This window comes from Phyllobates terribilis, unplaced genomic scaffold, assembly GCF_046119375.1.
Source record: "Phyllobates terribilis strain yellow unplaced genomic scaffold, ASM4611937v1 Scaffold_2__4_contigs__length_985480577, whole genome shotgun sequence".
In the NCBI taxonomy this organism is placed as follows: Eukaryota; Metazoa; Chordata; class Amphibia; order Anura; family Dendrobatidae; genus Phyllobates; species Phyllobates terribilis.
In genome coordinates this window covers 41,278,983-41,301,565 of record NW_027362762.1, presented here as the reverse complement: position 1 = coordinate 41,301,565, position 22,583 = coordinate 41,278,983, and the positions used below count along the sequence as shown (strand labels likewise).

The following is a 22,583-nucleotide window of genomic DNA, read 5'->3' as shown; positions in this document are numbered from 1 at the left end:
CCTAGCGTCGGGGCGCATACCCACCGTGGTCCCGTCTCTACTCCTAGTGTCAGGGCGTATACCCACCGTCCCTACTCCTAGTGTCGGGGCGTATACCCACCGTCCCGTCTCTACTCCTAGTGTCGGGGCGTATACCCACCGTCCCGTCTCTACTCCTAGTGTCGGGGAGTATACCCAAGGTCCTGTCTCTACTCCTGGTGTCGGGGTGTATACCCACGGTCCTGTGTCCACTTCTAGTGCCGGGGTGTATACCCACGGTCCTGTGTCCACTTCTAGTGCCGGGGAGTATACCCACGGTCCTGTGTCCACTTCTAGTGCCGGGGAGTATACCCACGGTCCTGTGCCCACTTCTAGTGCCGGGGAGTATAGCCACGGTCCTGTGTCCACTTCTAGTGCCGGGGTGTATACCCACGGTCCTGTGTCAACTTCTAATGCCGGGGTGTATACCCACGGTCCTGTGTCAACTTCTAATGCCGGGGTGTATACCCACGGTCCTGTGTCAACTTCTAGTGTCGGGGCGTATACCCACGGTCCTGTGTCCACTTCTAGTGCCGGGGCGTATACCCACGGTCCTGTGTCCACTTCTAGTGTCGGGGTGTATACCCACGGTCCTGTGTCCACTTCTAGTGCCGGGGAGTATAACCACGGTCCTGTGTCAACTTCTAGTGCCGGGGTGTATACCCACGGTCCTGTGTCAACTTCTAATGCCGGGGTGTATACCCACGGTCCTGTGTCAACTTCTAATGCCGGGGTGTATACCCACGGTCCTGTGTCAACTTCTAGTGTCGGGGCGTATACCCACGGTCCTGTGTCCACTTCTAGTGCCGGGGCGTATACCCACGGTCCTGTGTCCACTTCTAGTGCCGGGGCTTATACCCATGGTCCTGTCTCTACTCCTAGTGTCGGAGCGTATACCCACGGTCCTGGGTCCAATGTGGATTTTAGAGGAAGAATAAAAATCCATTTTATAGGGAGGAGCCCCTTATTTTACCTGTGAGAAGCTGAAGAGCGGCTGGTCGCTGCCCCACACGATGGAGGAGCGAGTGGCCTCCTGGGTAGAGAACAGTTTGAGGTTCAGGTATGGATTGCAGGTGGAGGAATACGCAGGCTCACACACAAAGCCCCTGCCTTCAGGCACCAGGAGGATGACATGCAATAATCGGCCGGTCTCCTCTTCGGTCTTTGGTCCTTGATGGGACGGTGAGCCTTGAGGTTGCTCCGTGTGATGGAGGACGTGCTGCCGAGCAGGTGGGACTGACGGCGCGGTCTCTGCCGGCCGTTCTGGAGCATCCTCGGTGTATGTTGGATCTTCAGGTACCATGACGCTCACATTGGGTCTCGGAAGAGGGGGAAATGGGTCCTGCGCTCTTACAGATGACTTCTCTGGGATGCTTGAGAATTCTCTGCTGTCTCCAGCAACGGCCACAGACACCTGAGATCGGAGGGAAGAGAAATAGGATTTTTTTTTTCATACTCTTCCCTCCATTATCACCAGTAATGTTCCCTGCGGATTAGGAAGGACCCTACAAATAACACCACCGAACTCCGCAGGCCAGACGTACCTTCAGGGGCCCAACATCCTCCAATTCCCGCTCTTTTTCCAAACAACGAACTGGAAGTGACTGCGAGACGGAAAGATCCTGAGAACGGAGAACATCGCGAAGGGAGAGGACGGCAGAACCGAGAAGCCCGGGCTGGAGACAGAGTAAAACGTAAGGGCGGGCAGAAGACTGAGACACAGGGTAGATGGCTGTAAATGATGAGTGGGGTCGGGAGGTGCAGTATTGAGGGGACTGGACCTTTTTCTGGGTGCTCTTCCTCATGAAGACTTGGAAGGTAAGGCCGGCGTCCCACCAGTGCCGGATCATCACTCCATGGAACAAGACGGGAAACACAAATATCTGCTGGAATTTCACAACTGAAGCAAAGAAAGTAGAAAGATTATAACGTAAGAAGACCGTGAGGTTTATTGTATACGGGGCAGATGGAGGAATTAGAAGGTTCATAGGTTATTCTGACAAAGCATGCTGGGAGAGTCAGATGACCCCTGATCTGAGCACATTCAGTGCCCCCTACCTAATAACTGGACATGATAAAATCCAACCTGATACCCCATAAGATGGTCGCAGCTCGCGGTGAAATCACCCTGAGCTTCTCCGGCGTTCGTTTTAATCATACGCCGCAAACAGCAAAATCTGGAGATGAAGAACACTCACCTCCATTTATTATCTTGCTTGATACCAGCCGTGTTATTTCTGTGGCCACCGTTAAATCTCCGGCTTTGTTCTTGGAAGACACTGGAAAGTGGAATTCCACAAAAAAGGTTCTGGGGGAAGAGAAGAGACGGGACGTGACAGACGGCAGCACAGATGACATTATCTGCAAACGCCGGACCCTCTGATAACGCTACGTACCACTGTTTGCTACATATAAGGGGATGGGGGGGTTGGTAGGGATCGTTTACGGGGGCACTTTCAGCCACTATTAGGAGGAGGAGTCCATAGAAAAAGACTCTCTTAGTGCGCAGTCAGATGGCCGTATAAATCGGACGGCAATGCTCAGACTGGCCGCGGCTCTCCCAACCCGTGTGTGATGACAGCTGTATAGAAATATATGAAGCAGTCACGCTCGAGTCGGGAGAGCTGCCGGTCAGTCTGAGCACTGCGGGCCTGACTGCTCTCTTAGGGACATAACATTAAACGCATGAGATGAAATCACTGAGGAATTGATTGGGAGAATACAAACTACTTAAAGCCACAATTAAAGGGATAATCCCACAAACAACAATAAATAACCCCCATCTACAGGACAGGTGATAAAAGGCATGAATCTACCACAATCACAAAAAAACAGGGGTCCCGTCTCTGGAAGTAGTGGCAGAGATCCTCATTATCAGGTGACATTTCCCACTACTCACCGTTTTATGGCAGATGTTGGTCGAGGAGGTTTTCCCTTGCTGCTCATCTTGCCGGGTGTCACTTGGTTGCTCTCTGGTTTGATCTTTAGAGACTCCACAGTGACCCGTGCGGCGTGCATGCCACCCAGTAATGCAAGACGATCAATGCTCAAGTCTAATGTGTCCGATCTTGTCCCAGCTTTCCTCGATCGCTCGGGAGATCTGTAATGTGACAGCGTTAGGGTTAGTTGCTTTATGGATAGTCTGGTACAGGACAAATATCTTGTTGGGCAATGATCAATCACCCAGGACACATAAGCGTAAAAAAGGGAGAATTCACCTATAGTCACTTTGTTTCAATGGTTATTTCAAACAAAGTTAATTACCTATTCATGTAAGGATGGACAGGAGGGGGTTCACCTGCTGGGCCCCCAGGATCCAAACAATTCGCTGCAATCGTTCGGTGGCCGCATACACACAGACGCGGCTTCACTTATTCTCTAGGAGACAGCTGGAGAAATCCGAGTACTCAGCCAGACAGAGAATAAATGGAGCAGCAGCCGTGCATCCAACAGGGCATTTCAGAGCCCCGTGGAAATGGTGGGTTCCCCAGTGGTGGTCACGTTATCACGGCAAATGTTAGGAATAACCCTTTATAATTGCGTAAGTATCGAAAAATGGAAATTACCTGGAGGAAGATTTCAAGGTGAACTCCTCTTCCTCTGTGTCCCCAGGATCTGATTCGCGCTCAATCACAATTTCATGTTTCGTTGTTCTGGTTTTCTTTCGTCTTGATTTAGAAAGATCATCGTCGCTGACAACATCGCTGTCATCCAATGTCTACAAGAAAAAAAAAAAAGGTTCCCTTTAAGAAGCCATATTTGCACCTAGTATATCCTGACATTCACACATTAGTATCTACAGCATAGGACATGGCGGCGTCACTCACCGGGGCCTTGTAGAACAGACTCTCCAGCAGGCTCTGGTCATACAGGGGATCGTTCAGTTCACTCTCGTTGTAGAAGTCGCTTCCTGCTATGGACTCGGGGGGCGAACCGGTCCCATCCCAGAACTGGCTGATGGGTACAGGGGAGCTGACAATATACAAGAGCAGAGGAATCATGGACTGGAACCATTGGGGGACCAATGAATAGGACCTATTGGTCATATCTATCTGGTATGTCATATAAAATGCAAAAGCGATTATTTATGGAAGCCAATCAGATTCCAGCTCTAGAAAGGGTTTTCGCTCTTAAAGGATTGTTTTATAGAGGAGGAAACCCACAGCTCAGCACCTCCTCCATGAGCCAGAACGTCTCTCGTTCCACCCCCCGCAGCGAGGCCTCAGCAGGCAAAATCCACTGTTTGTCAGGGGTCTTTCTCATAAGGCAACTTCTTAAAGTGGTGACCTGATTGGCTTTCATCTATAAAGAGGGGTTTAAAAGGGGGTTATCCTTGATCTAGGTGGGGTTCTGATTCCTGGTACCCCCACAGACCAGCAGTTTGAAGGTCTCTGTACAGCACGGGTACGTACACTATGTGGCCAAAGTTCTTGAGGGCTGCAGCTCGGATCCTATTAATTTAAAACATGGTTGAGTTGCGCTACCAAGAACGTGGTGCCCCAGCTCTGGCAGACAAGGGACCTGCAAACAGCTGATTAGGGAGGTGACAGGGTCAGACCCTCACCAATCGAATAGTGATGACCTGGCCAAGGATAGCCCATTAGACCAGGACAGTCCTTTAAGGTCCTTACCTTCCCAGGAGCAGCTCTATGGCCCGCGTCTCACTGCTCATCTCCAGGTCATGAACAGTCTGGTCCGCTGGTGGTTTGGTCAAACCATTTCTTGGCAAAGATTTGTAGATATTCAGCAGGTTTTGATCAATGTGTGTTGTGAGACTCTCCGGTGCTGCCCTAGATGTGGACAGAAAATCAGATTAAAAGGGGATGGCTAAATTGCCCTAGAGACACTGCTGGACCCTCGGTCGCAGAGGGAGTGGTGTACGAGTCCTATTAATCCCGCCATATCTTTTCACACCTGATGTCAAGTATGCCCAAAATTTTTTTTATGAGCAACAGCTGTGATGCTTTTCAATAATAAACTGATCCATGTTCGCCCCCAGCACAGTCCAGTGAACTTGAAGTATTAATGCCCCATTAATGCAGCAGTCAAGTGACCGAAGAGACATCATCAATTTGGTCCCACAGCTCAGCATAGCGGCCCCCACGAGGGTCCAAGGGGGTAACTATGGCTCAGTTTATTATTTGGAAAGCATCGGAAATTGTCAAGTTTTATTTCCATGTCACAATAGCCCTTTACGTAGCGCGTCCTCTTGGCTGTGAAGAATGTGCTGCCTTTCACATAGCCTGTAACTGGGCCATTACAGGGCTCTGGAGCCATGACAGAAGTGCCAGGGTGAAAGAATTACTTATGCAATCACCTGAGAGCTTGGAAACCGTAATGTCCTTCACCCAATACAGGGGGCAGTACCGAGTCCGCATCGAGGTCCAGCTGAGGGTCTAATCGCAGCGCTGACTCAACCATAGCGTCTCTCAGTTTGCTGCCCTGATCCAAAAGAGCTGAAAACCAGAAGCAGGAGTGATATAACAAGACAATTACTGTTATAAAGTCTAACAGTGAGCAAGACAATCCCCCAGAAACAGCGCCACCTCTGTCCACAGGATAAGTCTGGTACTGCTGTGGAGCTCTATTGAAGTACCAAGCACAACCTGTAGACCAGGGTGGCGCTGTTTCTGAAATAAGCGTCCACTTTCTTCTAATCCCAAATGACCCCTACAAATACTTGTGTAGCCAAACACTATACATGTACAGTACAGACCAAAAGTTTGGACACACCTCATATAAAGTTTTTTCTGTATTTTCATGACTATGAGAATTGTACATTCACACTGAAGGCATCAAAACTATGAATTACCACATGTGGAATTATATACTTAACAAAAAAGTGTGAAACAACTGAAAATATGTCTTATATTCTAGGTTCTTCACAGTAGCCACCTTTTGCTTTGATGACTGCTTTGCACACTCTTGGCATTCTCTTGATGAGCTTCAAGAGGTAGTCACCGGAAATGGTCTTCCAACAATCTTGAAGGAGTTCCCAGAGATGCTTAGCACTTGTTGGCCCTTTTGCCTTCACTCTTCGGTCCAGCTCACCCCAAACCATCTCGATTGGGTTCAGGTCTGGTGACTGTGGAGGCCAGGTCATCTGGCGTAGCCCCCCATCACTCTCCTTCTTGGTCAAATAGCCCTTACACAGCTTGGAGGTGTGTTTGGGGTCATTGTCCCATTGAAAAATAAATGATGGTCCAACTAAACGCAAACTGGATGGAATAGCATGCCGCTGCAAGATGCTGTGGTAGCCATGCTGGTTCAGTATGCCTTCAATTTTGAATAAATCCCCAACAGTGTCACCAGCAAAGCCCCCCCACACCATCACACCTCCTCCTCCATGCTTCAAGGTGGGAACCAGGCATGTAGAGTCCATCCGTTCACCTTTTCTGCGTCGCACAAAGACACGGTGGTTGGAACCAAAGATCTCAAATTTGGACTCATCAGACCAAAGCACAGATTTCCACTGGTCTAATGTCCATTCCTTGTGTTCTTTAGCCCAAACAAGTCTCTTCTGCTTGTTGCCTGTCCTTAGCAGTGGTTTCCTAGCAGCTATTTTACCATGAAGGCCTGCTGCACAAAGTCTCCTCTTAACAGTTGTTGTAGAGATGTGTCTGCTGCTAGAACTCTCTCTGGCATTGACCTGGTCTCTAATCTGAGCTGCTGTTAACCTGCGATTTCTGAGGCTGGTGACTCGGATAAACTTATCCTCAGAAGCAGAGGTGACTCTTGGTCTTCCTTTCCTGGGGCGGTCCTCATGTGAGCCAGTTTCTTTGTAGCACTTGATGGTATTTGCAACTGCACTTGGGGACACTTTCAAAGTTTTCCCAAATTTTTGGACTGACTAACCTTCATTTCTTAAAGTAATGATGGCCACTCGTTTTTCTTTACTTAGCTGCTTTTTTCTTGCCATAATACAAATTCTAACAGTCTATTCAGTAGGACTATCAGCTGTGTATCCACCTGACTTCTGCACAACACAACTGATGGTCCCAACCCCATTTATAAGGCAAGAAATCCCACTTATTAAACCTGACAGGGCACACCTGTGAAGTGAAGACCATTTCCGGTGACGACCTCTTGAAGCTCATCAAGAGAATGCCAAGAGTGTGCAAAGCAGTCATCAAAGCAAAAGGTGGCTACTGTGAAGAACCTAGAATATAAGACATATTTTCAGTTGTTTCACACTTTTTTGTTAAGTATATAATTCCACATGTGGTAATTCATAGTTTTGATGCCTTCAGTGTGAATGTACAATTTTCATAGTCATGAAAATACAGAAAAATCTTTAAATGAGAAGGTGTGTCCAAACTTTTGGTCTGTACTGTATATATCTCCTTTCTGAGGGACATGAATATTTTAGGTCTCTAACCTTTCAGCAAGTCCTTGGCTGCGGGTTCAGTGTTGACATTGGGTTGATACGAAGACCCCTCCTCTGTAATAGGAATGACAGCCGTCTTGTCCTTAGAGGGGACGTCGTGTGATGTGTGAGCACTTTGTGATCCTTCAATCAAACCTCCATTAGGTTCAGAATTTTCCTTGAAGTATAGGTGGTCTCTGCCCCTAGAGAGCAATCAAAATATAACTGTAGGCGAGTAGAAAATTAAATACTTAGTCCTAAAGGGATATTCCCTAAATCAGCATTGAGGACTACTAGTAATTCAGCAGGGTGCATGTTCAACGTCCTGAATGCTGATGACCTTGACAAGTCAGTGCAAATCACCTGGGTGTGGAAACCCTGCTGCCCCCGGACTCCCTGAGATCTGCAGACAGTTTGCTGGGCTTTATCAGCTCCATTTTGGGTGGGTGTCCTATACCCTCGCTGATATTGGGGTGGAGGGAGGAGCTGCTGTCATCGTGCAGAGGTTCCAGAGCGACAGACACCTGGAAAAAAAGAAACCGCTCCGCCATTAATGTATGGCCGACAGAGTGCAACATTATTTACAGCAAGTATATTACTGTCACCTGTAGTTCTCCCAGTTTCTCTGATGTCGGTGAGACCACCGGGAAGAAGCCGCTGAGTGGATGTGTCGGGGAGAGATGCGAGATGTTGCTGATCTGAGCGCGACCAATGGGCAGGTGGTCGAGTCGGGTCAGAACCTCAAAAACGAGAGCCTCCATATCTGCAGAGACAAAAACACAATGACTATGGAAAGAAGGCATCGGATATTAATACGGGGGCTGCACTCACTGCTAGAAAAACAAGGCTAGCAAAGGGTTTCTAAGGGAGAAATAGAAGTGATGACATCTCGTCAGACCCCAGTACAAGCGCAGACACGCAAACTGATTTTAGACAGCGCTCGCTCTTACCAATAAAGATAAGGGACTGGCTTCAATATGCAAAAACGGGAGCAGAACGGTGCAGAAAGGCACAGGGAGCACCAAGGCCTCAGCTGCTTATTATATTAAAGCTCTGCCCGGTCTTTGGCTACAAGTCTGCAGTCACAATGTGACCCCTCACATCACATCAACAGCTCTGTGTGGACTCTCTGTCACTGGTGCTGGGAGCGTGACCACAAGCATGTGATTACACGTGGTCACATGTCGACTAGACGTGCATGCCCTCGCTAATACAAGTGTACATACAGGTGCATCTCACTAAATTAGAATATCATCAAAAAGTTATTTTATTTAACTTCAATACAAAAAGTGACACTCCTATATTATATAGAGTCATTACACACAGAGGGATCTATTATATAGAGTCATTACACACAGAGGGATCTATTATATAGAGTCATTACACGCAGAGGGATCTATTATATAGAGTCATTACACACAGAGGGATCTATTATATAGAGTCATTACACACAGAGGGATCTATTCTATAGAGTCATTACACACAGAGGGATCTATTCTATAGAGTCATTACACGCAGAGGGATCTATTCTATAGAGTCATTACACGCAGAGGGATCTATTCTATAGAGTCATTACACGCAGAGGGATCTATTCTATAGAGTCATTACACGCAGAGGGATCTATTCTATAGAGTCATTACACGCAGAGGGATCTATTCTATAGAGTCATTACACGCAGAGGGATCTATTCTATAGAGTCATTACACGCAGAGGGATCTATTCTATAGAGACATTACACACAGAGGGATCTATTCTATAGAGTCATTACACACAGAGGGATCTATTCTATAGAGTCATTACACACAGAGGGATCTATTCTATAGAGTCATTACACACAGAGGGATCTATTCTATAGAGTCATTACTCACAGAGGGATCTATTATATAGAGTCATTACACACAGAGTGATCTATTATATAGAGTCATTACACACAGAGGGATCTATTATATAGAGACATTACACACAGAGTGATCTATTATATAGAGTTATTACACGCAGAGGGATCTATTATATAGTCATTACACACAGAGGGATCTATTCTATAGAGTCATTACTCAGAGGGATCTATTCTATAGAGTCATTACACACAGAGTGATCTATTATATAGAGTCATTACACGCAGAGGGATCTATTATATAGTCATTACACACAGAGGGATCTATTATATAGAGTCATTACACACAGAGGGATCTATTATATAGAGTCATTACACACAGAGTGATCTATTATATAGAGTCATTACACACAGAGGGATCTATTATATAGAGACATTACACACAGAGGGATCTATTATATAGAGTCATTACACACAGAGGGATCTATTATATAGAGCCATTACACACAGAGGGATCTATTATATAGAGCCATTACACACAGAGGGATCTATTATATAGAGTCATTACACACAGAGGGATCTATTATATAGAGTCATTACACACAGAGGGATCTATTATATAGAGTCATTACACACAGAGGGATCTATTATATAGAGTCATTACACATAGAGGGATCTATTATATAGAGTCATTACACACAGAGGGATCTATTATATAGAGTCATTACACACAGAGTGATCTATTTCACGTGTTTATTTCTGTTAATGTTGATGATTATGGCTTACAGCCAATGAAAAAACAAAAGTCGTTATCTCAGTAAATTAGAATACTTTATAACAGCTTGAAAAATGTTTTTAAAATCCGAAATGTCCTACTGAAATTTATGTTCACTAAATGCCTCAATACTTGGTCGCGGCTCCTTTTGCATCAATTACTGCATCAACGCGGCAATGTGGCATGGAGGGATCAGCCTGTGCCATGGAGGGATCAGCCTATGGCTGCTGAGGTGTTATGGAAGCCCAGGTGGCTTTGATAGCAGCCTTCAGCTCGTCTGCATTGTTGGGTCTGGGGTCTCTCATCTTCCTCTTGACAATACCCCATAGATTCTCTATAATAGATTCTCTATGGGGTTAAGGTCAGGCGAGTTTGCTGCCAATCAAGCACAGTGATCCTGTTGTGTGTAAACCAGGTATTGGTACTTTTGGCCGTGTGGACAGGGGCCAAGTCCTGCTGGAGAATGACATTTCCATCTCCAAAAAGCTTGTCGGCAGAGGGAAGCATGAAGGGCTGTAAAATGTCCTGGTAGACGGCTGCGCTGACTTTGGTCTTGATAAAACACAGTGGACCTACACCAGCAGATGACATGGCCCCCCAAACCATCACTGATTGTGGAGACTTCACACTAGACCTCCAGCAGCTTGGATTGTGGCCTCTCCACTCTTCCTCCAGACTCTGGGACCTTGTGGAGTGTGTCAGTGACTGCCTTCTGGACATCTGTCAAGTCAGCAGTCTTCCCCATGATTGTGGAGCCTACTGAAACAGACTAAGGGACCTTTTTAAATGCTTAGGAAGCCTTTGCAGGTGTTTTTTGTTAATTATTCTAATTTACTGAGATAATGACTTTTGTATTTTAGCCCTGTAAGCCATAATCATCAACATTAACCGAAATAAACACTTGAAATAGATCACTCTGTTTGTAATGACTCTATATAATATATGAGTTTCACTTTTTGTATTGAACAACTGAAATAAATTAACTTTTCGATGATATTCTAATGTAGTGAGATGCATCTGTACTTGTAGTTACACGACCGCCCGCTCCGAGCACCGGAGAATCCTCACAGCGCATTCACAAATCTGCAGTCACATGGAGTAACTGCAGACTTATAGCCTAAGGCCGGACAAAACCTCTAAAGTTAAACTGTATTGTTGTCGCCACATAATGTGGGACGTTCTTACACCTGGTATGATGTTTATAGGGGCTACATCCTATATATAAATGTTTGTGCAGTTTAACTGGTGTTTTGGGGGCGACTGACTCCATTTAACATCCGCTGTACATGGGCACTAACTGTACTGTGTGGGACCAGGAGCTGAGCCGACTCCATACAGTTACAGCAGGCACCAATACATAAGTGCTGCGACTTTTATGATGCCCACCCATCACACCCCCATCCCTGCCATGTGCCGATGGTTCTTTGTGGCAAGGGCCACATATGTCAGGTCTCCTGTGTTAATACACCTATGACGTCTGGCCCTTTTAGAAGACTGATCATTGTAATGTACACTGCAATACTTTTCAGGAGTGTCCACCTACTGGAGGCGAGCAGAGAGCAGTAGTAGACTGCGTCCGAGTGTCCACCTCTAGTAGTGATGATGCACATCAGAGAGTCCATTCGCTCGGTCTGCATCTCTACAGTCTATGGCCCCGTCGGCACATACGCCCGGACCCCGTTTTGCAGGGGACACAGAACACAATGTGAAAGCACCTTACATGTCCTACACAACCAGTATCTACCACTATATGGCGGGAATATCAGGGCGCCATCACAGTTGTTATCAGGGTCACCTCTTACGCACCGGCTGATAACAGAGAGCAGTAGCTGCAGACTGTACCTGTCAGGTAGGAGGTCAGCTGCCGGGGGCCGCAGTGCACCGAGTACCGGGCCGTGGTCCTCAGCTCCTGCCGCTCGGCCTGGGCGGAGGTGTCCCGGGGGCGGAGCACGGTCCCACCGCTCGTCTCTCCCCACCACCGCAGCCGGATGTAGACTCCCCGGGGAGCTCTGGGCGCCGCCGCCCACACGATCTTACTGACGGTGACCCGGAGGAAACAGCGGAGCTGCCCCTGTACGAGCGGCGGCAGAGAGGTGGACGGGGCGACATCTGGAGGGAGAGAGAGTCGCGTCACTTACCGCTCTCCTCCTCCGCGGCCCCGCACTCCCTCCTCCCGCTCTCAACTCTCTTTCTCCTCCCCGCCGCTCTCCCGTCGTTACCTCCGCGGCCCCGCACTCCCTCCTCCTCCGCGGCGGCCCCGCACTCGCTCCTCCTCCTCCTCCTCCGCCCCGCACTCGCTCCTCCTCCTCCTCCGCGGCCCCACACTCCCTCCTCCAGCTCTCACCTCTCTTTCTCCTCCCCGCCGCTCTCCCGCCGTTACCTCCGCGGCCCCGCACTCCCTTCTCCTCCGCGGCGGCCCCGCACTCCCTCCTCCAGCTCTCACCTCTCTTTCTCCTCCCTGCCGTTACCTCCGCGGCCCCGTACTCCCTCCTCCTCCTCCGCAGCGGCTCCACACTCCCTCCTCCTCCTCCTCCTCCGCGGCCCCGCACTCCCTCCTCCGCCCCGTACTCCCTCCTCCGCGGCGGCGGCCCCGCACTCCCTCCTCCTCCTCCGCGGCGGCGGCCCCGCACTCCCTCCTCTCGCTCTCACCTCTCTTTCTCCTGCTCGCTGCACTCCCTCCTCCTCCGCGGCCCCGCACTCCCTCCTCGCCGCACTCCCTCCTCCTCCGTGGCGGCCCCGCACTCCCTCCTCCTCCTCCGCGGCCCCGCACTCCCTCCTCCTCTGCGGCGGCCCCGCACTCCCTCCTCCTCCTCCGCGGCGGCCCCGCACTCCCTCCTTCTCCTCCTCCGCGGCCCCGCACTCCCTCCTCCTCCTCCTCCGCGGCCCCGCACTCCCTCCTCCCGCTCTCACCTCTCTTTCTCCTGCTCGCTGCTCTCCCTCCTCCTCCGCGGCCCCGCACTCCCTCCTCCTCCTCCGCGGCGGCCCCGCACTCCCTCCTCCTCCTCCGTGGCGGCCCCGCACTCCCTCCTCCTCCTCCGCGGCGGCCCCGCACTCCCTCCTCCTCCTCCGCGGCGGCCCCGCACTCCCTCCTCCTCCTCCGCGGCGGCCCCGCACTCCCTCCTCCTCCTCCGCGGCGGCCCCGCACTCCTTCCTCCTCCTCCGCGGCGGCCCCGCACTCCCTCCTCCTCCTCCGCGGCGGCCCCGCACTCCCTCCTCCTCCTCCGCGGCGGCCCCGCACTCCCTCCTCCTCCTCCGCGGCGGCCCCGCACTCCCTCCTCCTCCTCCGCGGCGGCCCCGCACTACCTCCTCCTCCTCCGCGGCGGCCCCGCACTCCCTCCTCCTCCTCCGCGGCGGCCCCGCACTCCCTCCTCCTCCTCCTCCGCGGCGGCCCCGCACTCCCTCCTCCCGCTCTCACCTCTCTTTCTCCTGCTCGCTGCTCTCCCTCCTCCTCCGCGGCCCCGCACTCCCTCCTCCTCCTCCGTGGCGGCCCCGCACTCCCTCCTCCTCCTCCGCGGCGGCCCCGCACTCCCTCCTCCTCCTCCGCGGCGGCCCCGCACTCCCTCCTCCTCCTCCGCGGCGGCCCCGCACTCCCTCCTCCTCCTCCGCGGCGGCCCCGCACTCCTTCCTCCTCCTCCGCAGCGGCCCCGCACTCCTTCCTCCTCCTCCGCGGCGGCCCCGCACTCCCTCCTCCTCCTCCGCGGCGGCCCCGCACTCCCTCCTCCTCCTCCGCGGCGGCCCCGCACTCCCTCCTCCTCCTCCGCGGCGGCCCCGCACTCCCTCCTCCCGCTCTCACCTCTCTTTCTCCTGCTCGCTGCACTCCCTCCTCCTCCGCGGCCCCGCACTCCCTCCTCCTCCTCCGCGGCGGCCCCGCACTCCCTCCTCCTCCTCCGTGGCGGCCCCGCACTCCCTCCTCCTCCTCCGCGGCGGCCCCGCACTCCCTCCTCCTCCTCCGCGGCGGCCCCGCACTCCTTCCTCCTCCTCCGCGGCGGCCCCGCACTCCCTCCTCCTCCTCCGCGGCGGCCCCGCACTCCCTCCTCCTCCGCGGCGGCCCCGCACTCCCTCCTCCTCCTCCGCGGCGGCCCCGCACTCCCTCCTCCTCCTCCGCGGCGGCCCCGCACTCCCTCCTCCCGCTCTCACCTCTCTTTCTCCTGCTCGCTGCACTCCCTCCTCCTCCGCGGCCCCGCACTCCCTCCTCCTCCTCCGCGGCGGCCCCGCACTCCCTCCTCTCGCTCTCACCTCTCTTTCTCCTGCACGCTGCACTCCCTCCTCCTCCGCGGCCCCGCACTCCCTCCTCCTCCTCCTCCGCGGCGGCCCCGCACTCCCTCCTCCCGCTCTCACCTCTCTTTCTCCTGCTCGCCGCTCTCCCGCCGTTACCTCCGCGGCTCTTCATCTCGCCTTCCCCGCTGTCATCTCATTTTGCCCGCACAGAGGCTTCTCTCCTGTCTCCTAGCAACCAGATACTAAGACTTCCGCTTCCGGCCCGCAGCATCCAATCAGGAGAGAGCGCGCAGGGGCTGCCGGGAGTGACAGTTGGCAATCCCTGGTCACGTGATCCGCGACAACTGCCGATCCCGGCATCCCCTGCGCGCTCAGTCCCGATAAACTACCGACGGCTTTCTGGAATTTGTAATTCTGTAGAAACAAAACCATTCATTGATTTTCTCTTTTGTATAAGACTCAATGCTTGTTAGCCAGAGCTACGATCACACGTGCGGCTGTTGCGGCGGAGACTGTTTTTTGAGAGTTGTGTATTGACAGGCAGGACTTGCTGGGTCTAGTAGTTCTTTTTTTCAGCAATAGAAAATTTTCCTATAGCTTGTTTTTTTTTGTAATTGTTCACATATTAATAAAGTTTTTTTTTCAAAATCTGAATGAGTGTTCACTTTTCTGAATAAAAATAAAGTTATTTAAAAAAAAAAAAAAAATAGTATATTCAAAAAAAGACTGGAGGCGTCACCCAGCGGCCTGTGCGACATGACGTCATCTCTGGAGCAGCAAGTAGTGGGTGGGGCCCATCTGTCTCCACGGAAACCCCAGTGGCTGGTGGGCTGAGGCCTGGAGGGGACAGTGACGGTAGGTGACGGGGGCGCGGAGACCGGAGGGGCCGGTGTGCGGGAGGGCGGCGGCGCGTGTAATAATGAGATCACTGCCGGTAACGTCCCCGCTCTGTAATAACAGGATAATGTTTATTATTATTAGTGTCACTGGCTCCAACATGGGGACGATTACTGAATATTATACTTTATAAAGACCCCCTAAAATTACCAGATGATATAATCCCCCCCCTGTACATTATACCGGTATTAGATTATATAATCCCCCTCTGTACATTATACCGGTATTAGATGATATAATCCCCCTCTGTACATTATACCGGTATTAGATGATATAATCCCCCTCTGTACATTATACCGGTATTAGATGATATAAGCCCCCCCTGTACATTATACCGGTATTAGATGATATAATCCCCCCTGTACATTATACCGGTATTAGATGATATAACCCCCCCCCTGTACATTATACCGGTATTAGATGATATAATCCCCCCTGTACATTATACCGGTATTAGATGATATAATCCCCCCCCTGTACATTATACCGGTATTAGATGATATAACCCCCCCCCTGTACATTATACCGGTATTAGATGATATAATCCCCCCTGTACATTATACCGGTATTAGATGATATAATCCCCCCCCTGTACATTATACCGGTATTAGATGATATAATCCCCCCCTGTACATTATACCGGTATTAGATGATATAATCCCCCTCTGTACATTATACCGGTATTAGATGATATAATCCCCCCCCTGTACATTATACCGGTATTAGATGATATAATCCCCCTCTGTACATTATACCGGTATTAGATGATATAATCCCCCTCTGTACATTATACCGGTATTAGATGATATAATCCCCCTCTGTACATTATACCGGTATTAGATGATATAATCCCCCCCTGTACATTATACCGGTATTAGATGATATAATCCCCCCCTGTACATTATACCGGTATTAGATGATATAATCCCCCCCTGTACATTATACCGGTATTAGATGATATAATCCCCCCCTGTACATTATACCGGTATTAGATGATATAACCCCCCCCCTGTACATTATACCGGTATTAGATGATATAATCCCCCCCCTGTACATTATACCGGTATTAGATGATATAATCCCCCCCTGTACATTATACCGGTATTAGATGATATAACCCCCCCCCTGTACATTATACCGGTATTAGATGATATAATCCCCCCCTGTACATTATACCGGTATTAGATGATATAATCCCCCCTGTACATTATACCGGTATTAGATGATATAATCCCCCCCTGTACATTATACCGGTATTAGATGATATAATCCCCCTCTGTACATTATACCGGTATTAGATGATATAATCCCCCTCTGTACATTATACCGGTATTAGATGATATAATCCCCCCCTGTACATTATACCGGTATTAGATGATATAATCCCCCCCTGTACATTATACCGGTATTAGATGATATAACCCCCCCCCTGTACATTATACCGGTATTAGATGATATAATCCCCCCCTGTACATTATACCGGTATTAGATGATATAATCCCCCCTGTACATTATACCGGTATTAGATGATATAATCCCCCCCCTGTACATCATACCGGTATTAGATGATATAATCCCCCTCTGTACATTATACCGGTATTAGATGATATAATCCCCCTCTGTACATTATACCGGTATTAGATGATATAATCCTCCTCTGTACATTATACCGGTATTAGATGATATAATCCCCCTCTGTACATTATACCGGTATTAGATGATATAATCCCCCCCTGTACATTATACCGGTATTAGATGATATAATCCCCCCCTGTACATTATACCGGTATTAGATGATATAATCCCCCCCTGTACATTATACCGGTATTAGATGATATAATCCCCCCCTGTACATTATACCGGTATTAGATGATATAATCCCCCCCTGTACATTATACCGGTATTAGATGATATAACCCCCCCCCTGTACATTATACCGGTATTAGATGATATAATCCCCCCCTGTACATTATACCGGTATTAGATGATATAATCCCCCCCCTGTACATTATACCGGCATTAGATGATATAATCCCCCTCTGTACATTATACCGGTATTAGATGATATAATCCCCCCCCTGTACATTATACTGGTATTAGATGATATAATCCCCCCCCTGTACATTATACCGGCATTAGATGATATAATCCCCCCCTGTACATTATACCGGCATTAGATGATATAATCCCCCCCTGTACATTATACCGGCATTAGATGATATAATCCCCCCCTGTACATTATACCGGCATTAGATGATATAATCCCCCCCTGTACATTATACCGGCATTAGATGATATAACCCCCCCCCCCTGTACATTATACCTGTATTAGATGATATAATCCCCCCCTGTACATTATACCTGTATTAGATGATATAACCCCCCCCCCCTGTACATTATACCGGTATTAGATGATATAATCCCCCCCTGTACATTATACCTGTATTAGATGATATAATCCCCCCCTGTACATTATACCGGCATTAGATGATATAATCCCCCCCTGTACATTATACCGGCATTAGATGATATAATCCCCCCCTGTACATTATACCGGCATTAGATGATATAATCCCCCCCTGTACATTATACCGGCATTAGATGATATAATCCCCCCCTGTACATTATACCGGTATTAGATGATATAATCCCCCCCTGTACATTATACCGGTATTAGATGAAATAACCCCCCACCCCGTACATTATACCGGTATTAGATGATATAACCCCCCCCCCCTGTACATTATACCTGTATTAGATGATATAATCCCCCCCTGTACATTATACCGGTATTAGATGATATAATCCCCCCCTGTACATTATACTGGTATTAGATGATATAATCCCCCCCCTGTACATTATACCGGTATTAGATGATATAATCCCCCCCTGTACATTATACCGGTATTAGATGATATAATCCCCCCTGTACATTATACCGGTATTAGATGATATAATCCCCCCCTGTACATTATACCGGTATTAGATGATATAATCCCCCCCTGTACATTATACCGGTATTAGATGATATAATCCCCCCCTGTACATTATACCGGTATTAGATGATATAATCCCCCACTGTACATTATACCGGTATTAGATGATATAATCCCCCCTGTACATTATACCGGTATTAGATGGTATAATCCCCCACTGTACATTATACCGGTATTAGATGGTATAATCCCCCACTGTACATTATACCGGTATTAGATGATATAATCCCCCACTGTACATTATACCGGCATTAGATGATATAATCCCCCACTGTACATTATACCGGCATTAGATGATATAATCCCCCCCTGTACGTTATACCGGTATTAGATGATATAATCCCCCCCTGTACGTTATACCGGTATTAGATGATATAATCCCCCACTGTACGTTATACCGGTATTAGATGATATAATCCCCCCCCTGTACGTTATACCGGTATTAGATGATATAATCCCCACTGTACATTATACCGGTATTAGATGATATAATCCCCACTGTACATTATACCGGTATTAGATGATATAATCCCCACTGTACATTATACCGGTATTAGATGATATAATCCCCCCCTGTACATTATACCGGTATTAGATGATATAATCCCCCCCTGTACATTATACCGGTATTAGATGATATAATCCCCCTCTGTACATTATACCGGTATTAGATGATATAATCCCCCCCTGTACATTATACCGGTATTAGATGATATAATCCCCCCTGTACATTATACCGGTATTAGATGATATAATCCCCCCTGTACATTATACCGGTATTAGATGATATAATCCCCCCTGTACATTATACCGGTATTAGATGATATAATCCCCCCTGTACATTATACCGGTATTAGATGATATAATCCCCCCCTGTACATTATACCGGCATTAGATGATATAATCCCCCCCTGTACATTATACCGGCATTAGATGATATAATCCCCCCCTGTACATTATACCGGCATTAGATGATATAATCCCCCCCTGTACATTATACCGGTATTAGATGATATAATCCCCCCCTGTACATTATACCGGTATTAGATGAAATAACCCCCCCCCCTGTACATTATACCGGTATTAGATGATATAACCCCCCCCCCTGTACATTATACCTGTATTAGATGATATAATCCCCCCCTGTACATTATACCGGTATTAGATGATATAATCCCCCCCTGTACATTATACTGGTATTAGATGATATAATCCCCCCCCTGTACATTATACCGGTATTAGATGATATAATCCCCCCCTGTACATTATACCGGTATTAGATGATATAATCCCCCCTGTACATTATACCGGTATTAGATGATATAATCCCCCCCTGTACATTATACCGGTATTAGATGATATAATCCCCCCCTGTACATTATACCGGTATTAGATGATATAATCCCCCCCTGTACATTATACCGGTATTAGATGATATAATCCCCCACTGTACATTATACCGGTATTAGATGATATAATCCCCCCTGTACATTATACCGGTATTAGATGGTATAATCCCCCACTGTACATTATACCGGTATTAGATGGTATAATCCCCCACTGTACATTATACCGGTATTAGATGATATAATCCCCCACTGTACATTATACCGGCATTAGATGATATAATCCCCCACTGTACATTATACCGGCATTAGATGATATAATCCCCCCCTGTACGTTATACCGGTATTAGATGATATAATCCCCCCCTGTACGTTATACCGGTATTAGATGATATAATCCCCCACTGTACGTTATACCGGTATTAGATGATATAATCCCCCCCCTGTACGTTATACCGGTATTAGATGATATAATCCCCACTGTACATTATACCGGTATTAGATGATATAATCCCCACTGTACATTATACCGGTATTAGATGATATAATCCCCACTGTACATTATACCGGTATTAGATGATATAATCCCCCCCTGTACATTATACCGGTATTAGATGATATAATCCCCCCCTGTACATTATACCGGTATTAGATGATATAATCCCCCTCTGTACATTATACCGGTATTAGATGATATAATCCCCCCCTGTACATTATACCGGTATTAGATGATATAATCCCCCCTGTACATTATACTGGTATTAGATGATATAATCCCCCCTGTACATTATACCGGTATTAGATGATATAACCCCCCCCCCTGTACATTATACCGGTATTAGATGATATAATCCCCCCTGTACATTATACCGGTATTAGATGATATAATCCCCCCCTGTACATTATACCGGTATTAGATGATATAATCCCCCTCTGTACATTATACCGGTATTAGATGATATAATCCCCCTCTGTACATTATATCGGTATTAGATGATCTAATCCCCCCCTGTACATTATATCGGTATTAGATGATATAATCCCCCCCTGTACATTATATCGGTATTAGATGATATAATCCCCCCCTGTACATTATACCGGTATTAGATGATATAATCCCCCTCTGTACATTATACCGGTATTAGATGATATAATCCCCCCCTGTACATTATACCGGTATTAGATGATATAATCCCCCCCTGTACATTATACCGGTATTAGATGATATAATCCCCCCTGTACATTATACTGGTATTAGATGATATAATCCCCCCCTGTACATTATACCGGTATTAGATGATATAATCCCCCCTGTACATTATACTGGTATTAGATGATATAATCCTCCTCTGTACATTATACCGGTATTAGATGATATAATCCCCCCCTGTACATTATACCGGTATTAGATGATATAATCCCCCCCTGTACATTATACCGGTATTAGATGATATAATCCCCCTCTGTACATTATACCGGTATTAGATGATATAATCCCCCCCTGTACATTATACCGGTATTAGATGATATAATCCCCCCCTGTACATTATACCGGTATTAGATGATATAATCCCCCCTGTACATTATACCGGTATTAGATGATATAATCCCCCCTGTACATTATACCGGTATTAGATGATATAATCCCCCCTGTACATTATACCGGTATTAGATGATATAATCCCCCCTGTACATTATACCGGTATTAGATGATATAATCCCCCCCTGTACATTATATCGGTATTAGATGATCTAATCCCCCCCTGTACATTATATCGGTATTAGATGATATAATCCCCACTGTACATTAATAATAATAATTTTTATTTTTATAGCGCCAACATATTCCGCAGCACTTTACAAATTTTAGGGGGGACATATACAGACAATACAGAATAAACATATCTCATATGGAAAGGAGTGAGGGCCCTGCTCGCGAGCTTACAGTCTATGAGGAAATGGGGGAGACACAAAAGGTAGAATGTACATATATTGTATAATGCAGCCTTGATATACTGAATAGGATAAATAATAATACATGGACTGGTCGCCTGCCAGTATGTGTACAGTCCTGACAGAGGCTATTATGTGCATGGATGGTATGAACCTGAAATTGAAGAAGATTTTAATATAACACATCTGCATCTCTGGCTGCTATTGGCATAAAAGGGGACAAACTTATGGTGTGACCCCCATGCTCCCCTGACCTCAACCCCATTGAGAACCTCTGGAGCATCATCAATAGGAGTGTCTATGATGGCGGGAGGCAGTTCACATCTAAGCAACAGCTCTGGGAGGGTATTCTGTCCTCATGCAAAACAATTGAAGCAGAAACCATCCAAAACCTGACAAATTCAATGGACGAGAGAGTTCAGAAGCTCCTTTCGAACAAGGGGTCCTATGTGCAAATGTAACATCATCTAGAATAAAGTTTTGAGTTGAAAACTGTTTGATTTCAGTGTGTAATAACCTGCTAATGCTTATAATTTCAAAAATGACCATTTTTTTGGTCTTTATTAAAATGAAAAGGTTGAAAACTCTGCTGTGCATAATAATTTGGAACATGCATTTTGAGTGCAGTTTGAGTGTTTTATTTTTTTAAATATCCTGTTATCATAGGCAGTTTGTACAAAAACCTTTCAATTGTACTCTAATAGTTATTTGACTGGAAAATTACAATGACTGCAATTCATATAGGTAATTTGGGAAAATCTGAGAAAATATTATTTGCATAATAATTTGGAACACAGTGTAATGTTAGACACAGCAGAAAGACAATCACTGGTCTTTTGTAGTAATGCAGGGGTGATGTCCGGAGCAGAGGTGTATAATTGGGTGTCATCAGCATAGAGATGGTACTGAAAACCGAATCTGCTGATTGTTTGTCCAATGGGAGCGGTGTATAAGGAGAAAAGAAGGGGGCCTAGGACTGATCCTTGAGGAACTCCGACAGTAAGGGGAAGGAGAGAGGAGGAGGAGCCGGCAAAAGACACAGAGAAGGAGCGGTCAGAGAGATAGGAGGAGAACCAGGAGAGAACAGTGTCCTTGAGGCCAATAGTGCGGAGCATAGTGAGGAGGAGCTGGTGATCCACAGTGTCGAATGCTGCAGAGAGATCCAGGAGAATCAGCAGGG

General features: G+C 47.6%; 2 protein-coding genes across 4 annotated transcripts in view; one reads left to right on the top strand and one right to left on the bottom strand.

The window, feature by feature from the left end:
• The window catches only part of C2CD3 (C2 domain containing 3 centriole elongation regulator), a 93,777-nt gene extending 79,288 nt beyond the window's left edge, over positions 1-14,489 (bottom strand). Inside the window, exons 1-14 of one of the 2 annotated variants that reach the window (XM_073661250.1) lie at positions 14,332-14,489; positions 11,836-12,102; positions 7,990-8,147; positions 7,748-7,908; positions 7,397-7,587; positions 5,336-5,474; positions 4,650-4,808; positions 3,846-3,990; positions 3,585-3,736; positions 2,918-3,118; positions 2,217-2,326; positions 1,800-1,918; positions 1,563-1,694; positions 992-1,432 (exon numbers count right to left, since the gene is read on the bottom strand). In XM_073661250.1, coding sequence (XP_073517351.1) covers positions 992-1,432; positions 1,563-1,694; positions 1,800-1,918; positions 2,217-2,326; positions 2,918-3,118; positions 3,585-3,736; positions 3,846-3,990; positions 4,650-4,808; positions 5,336-5,474; positions 7,397-7,587; positions 7,748-7,908; positions 7,990-8,147; positions 11,836-12,102; positions 14,332-14,383 — 2,427 coding nt within the window. In that variant the 5' untranslated portion in view covers positions 14,384-14,489. The remainder of the gene's footprint in view (positions 1-991; positions 1,433-1,562; positions 1,695-1,799; positions 1,919-2,216; positions 2,327-2,917; positions 3,119-3,584; positions 3,737-3,845; positions 3,991-4,649; positions 4,809-5,335; positions 5,475-7,396; positions 7,588-7,747; positions 7,909-7,989; positions 8,148-11,835; positions 12,103-14,331) is intronic. The other variant, XM_073661251.1, reaches the window with a different exon arrangement.
• A 438-nt stretch (positions 14,490-14,927) lies between these two features.
• The window catches only part of PPME1 (protein phosphatase methylesterase 1), a 40,694-nt gene continuing 33,038 nt past the window's right edge, over positions 14,928-22,583 (top strand). The window contains exon 1 of one of the 2 annotated variants that reach the window (XM_073661248.1): positions 14,928-15,066. Coding sequence is in view for 1 of the 2 variants with exons in the window: in XM_073661247.1 (XP_073517348.1) it covers positions 15,131-15,145 (15 nt within the window). In the remaining variant the exon portion in view is untranslated. Of the gene's footprint in view, positions 15,146-22,583 lie in introns of both variants that reach the window. The other variant, XM_073661247.1, reaches the window with a different exon arrangement.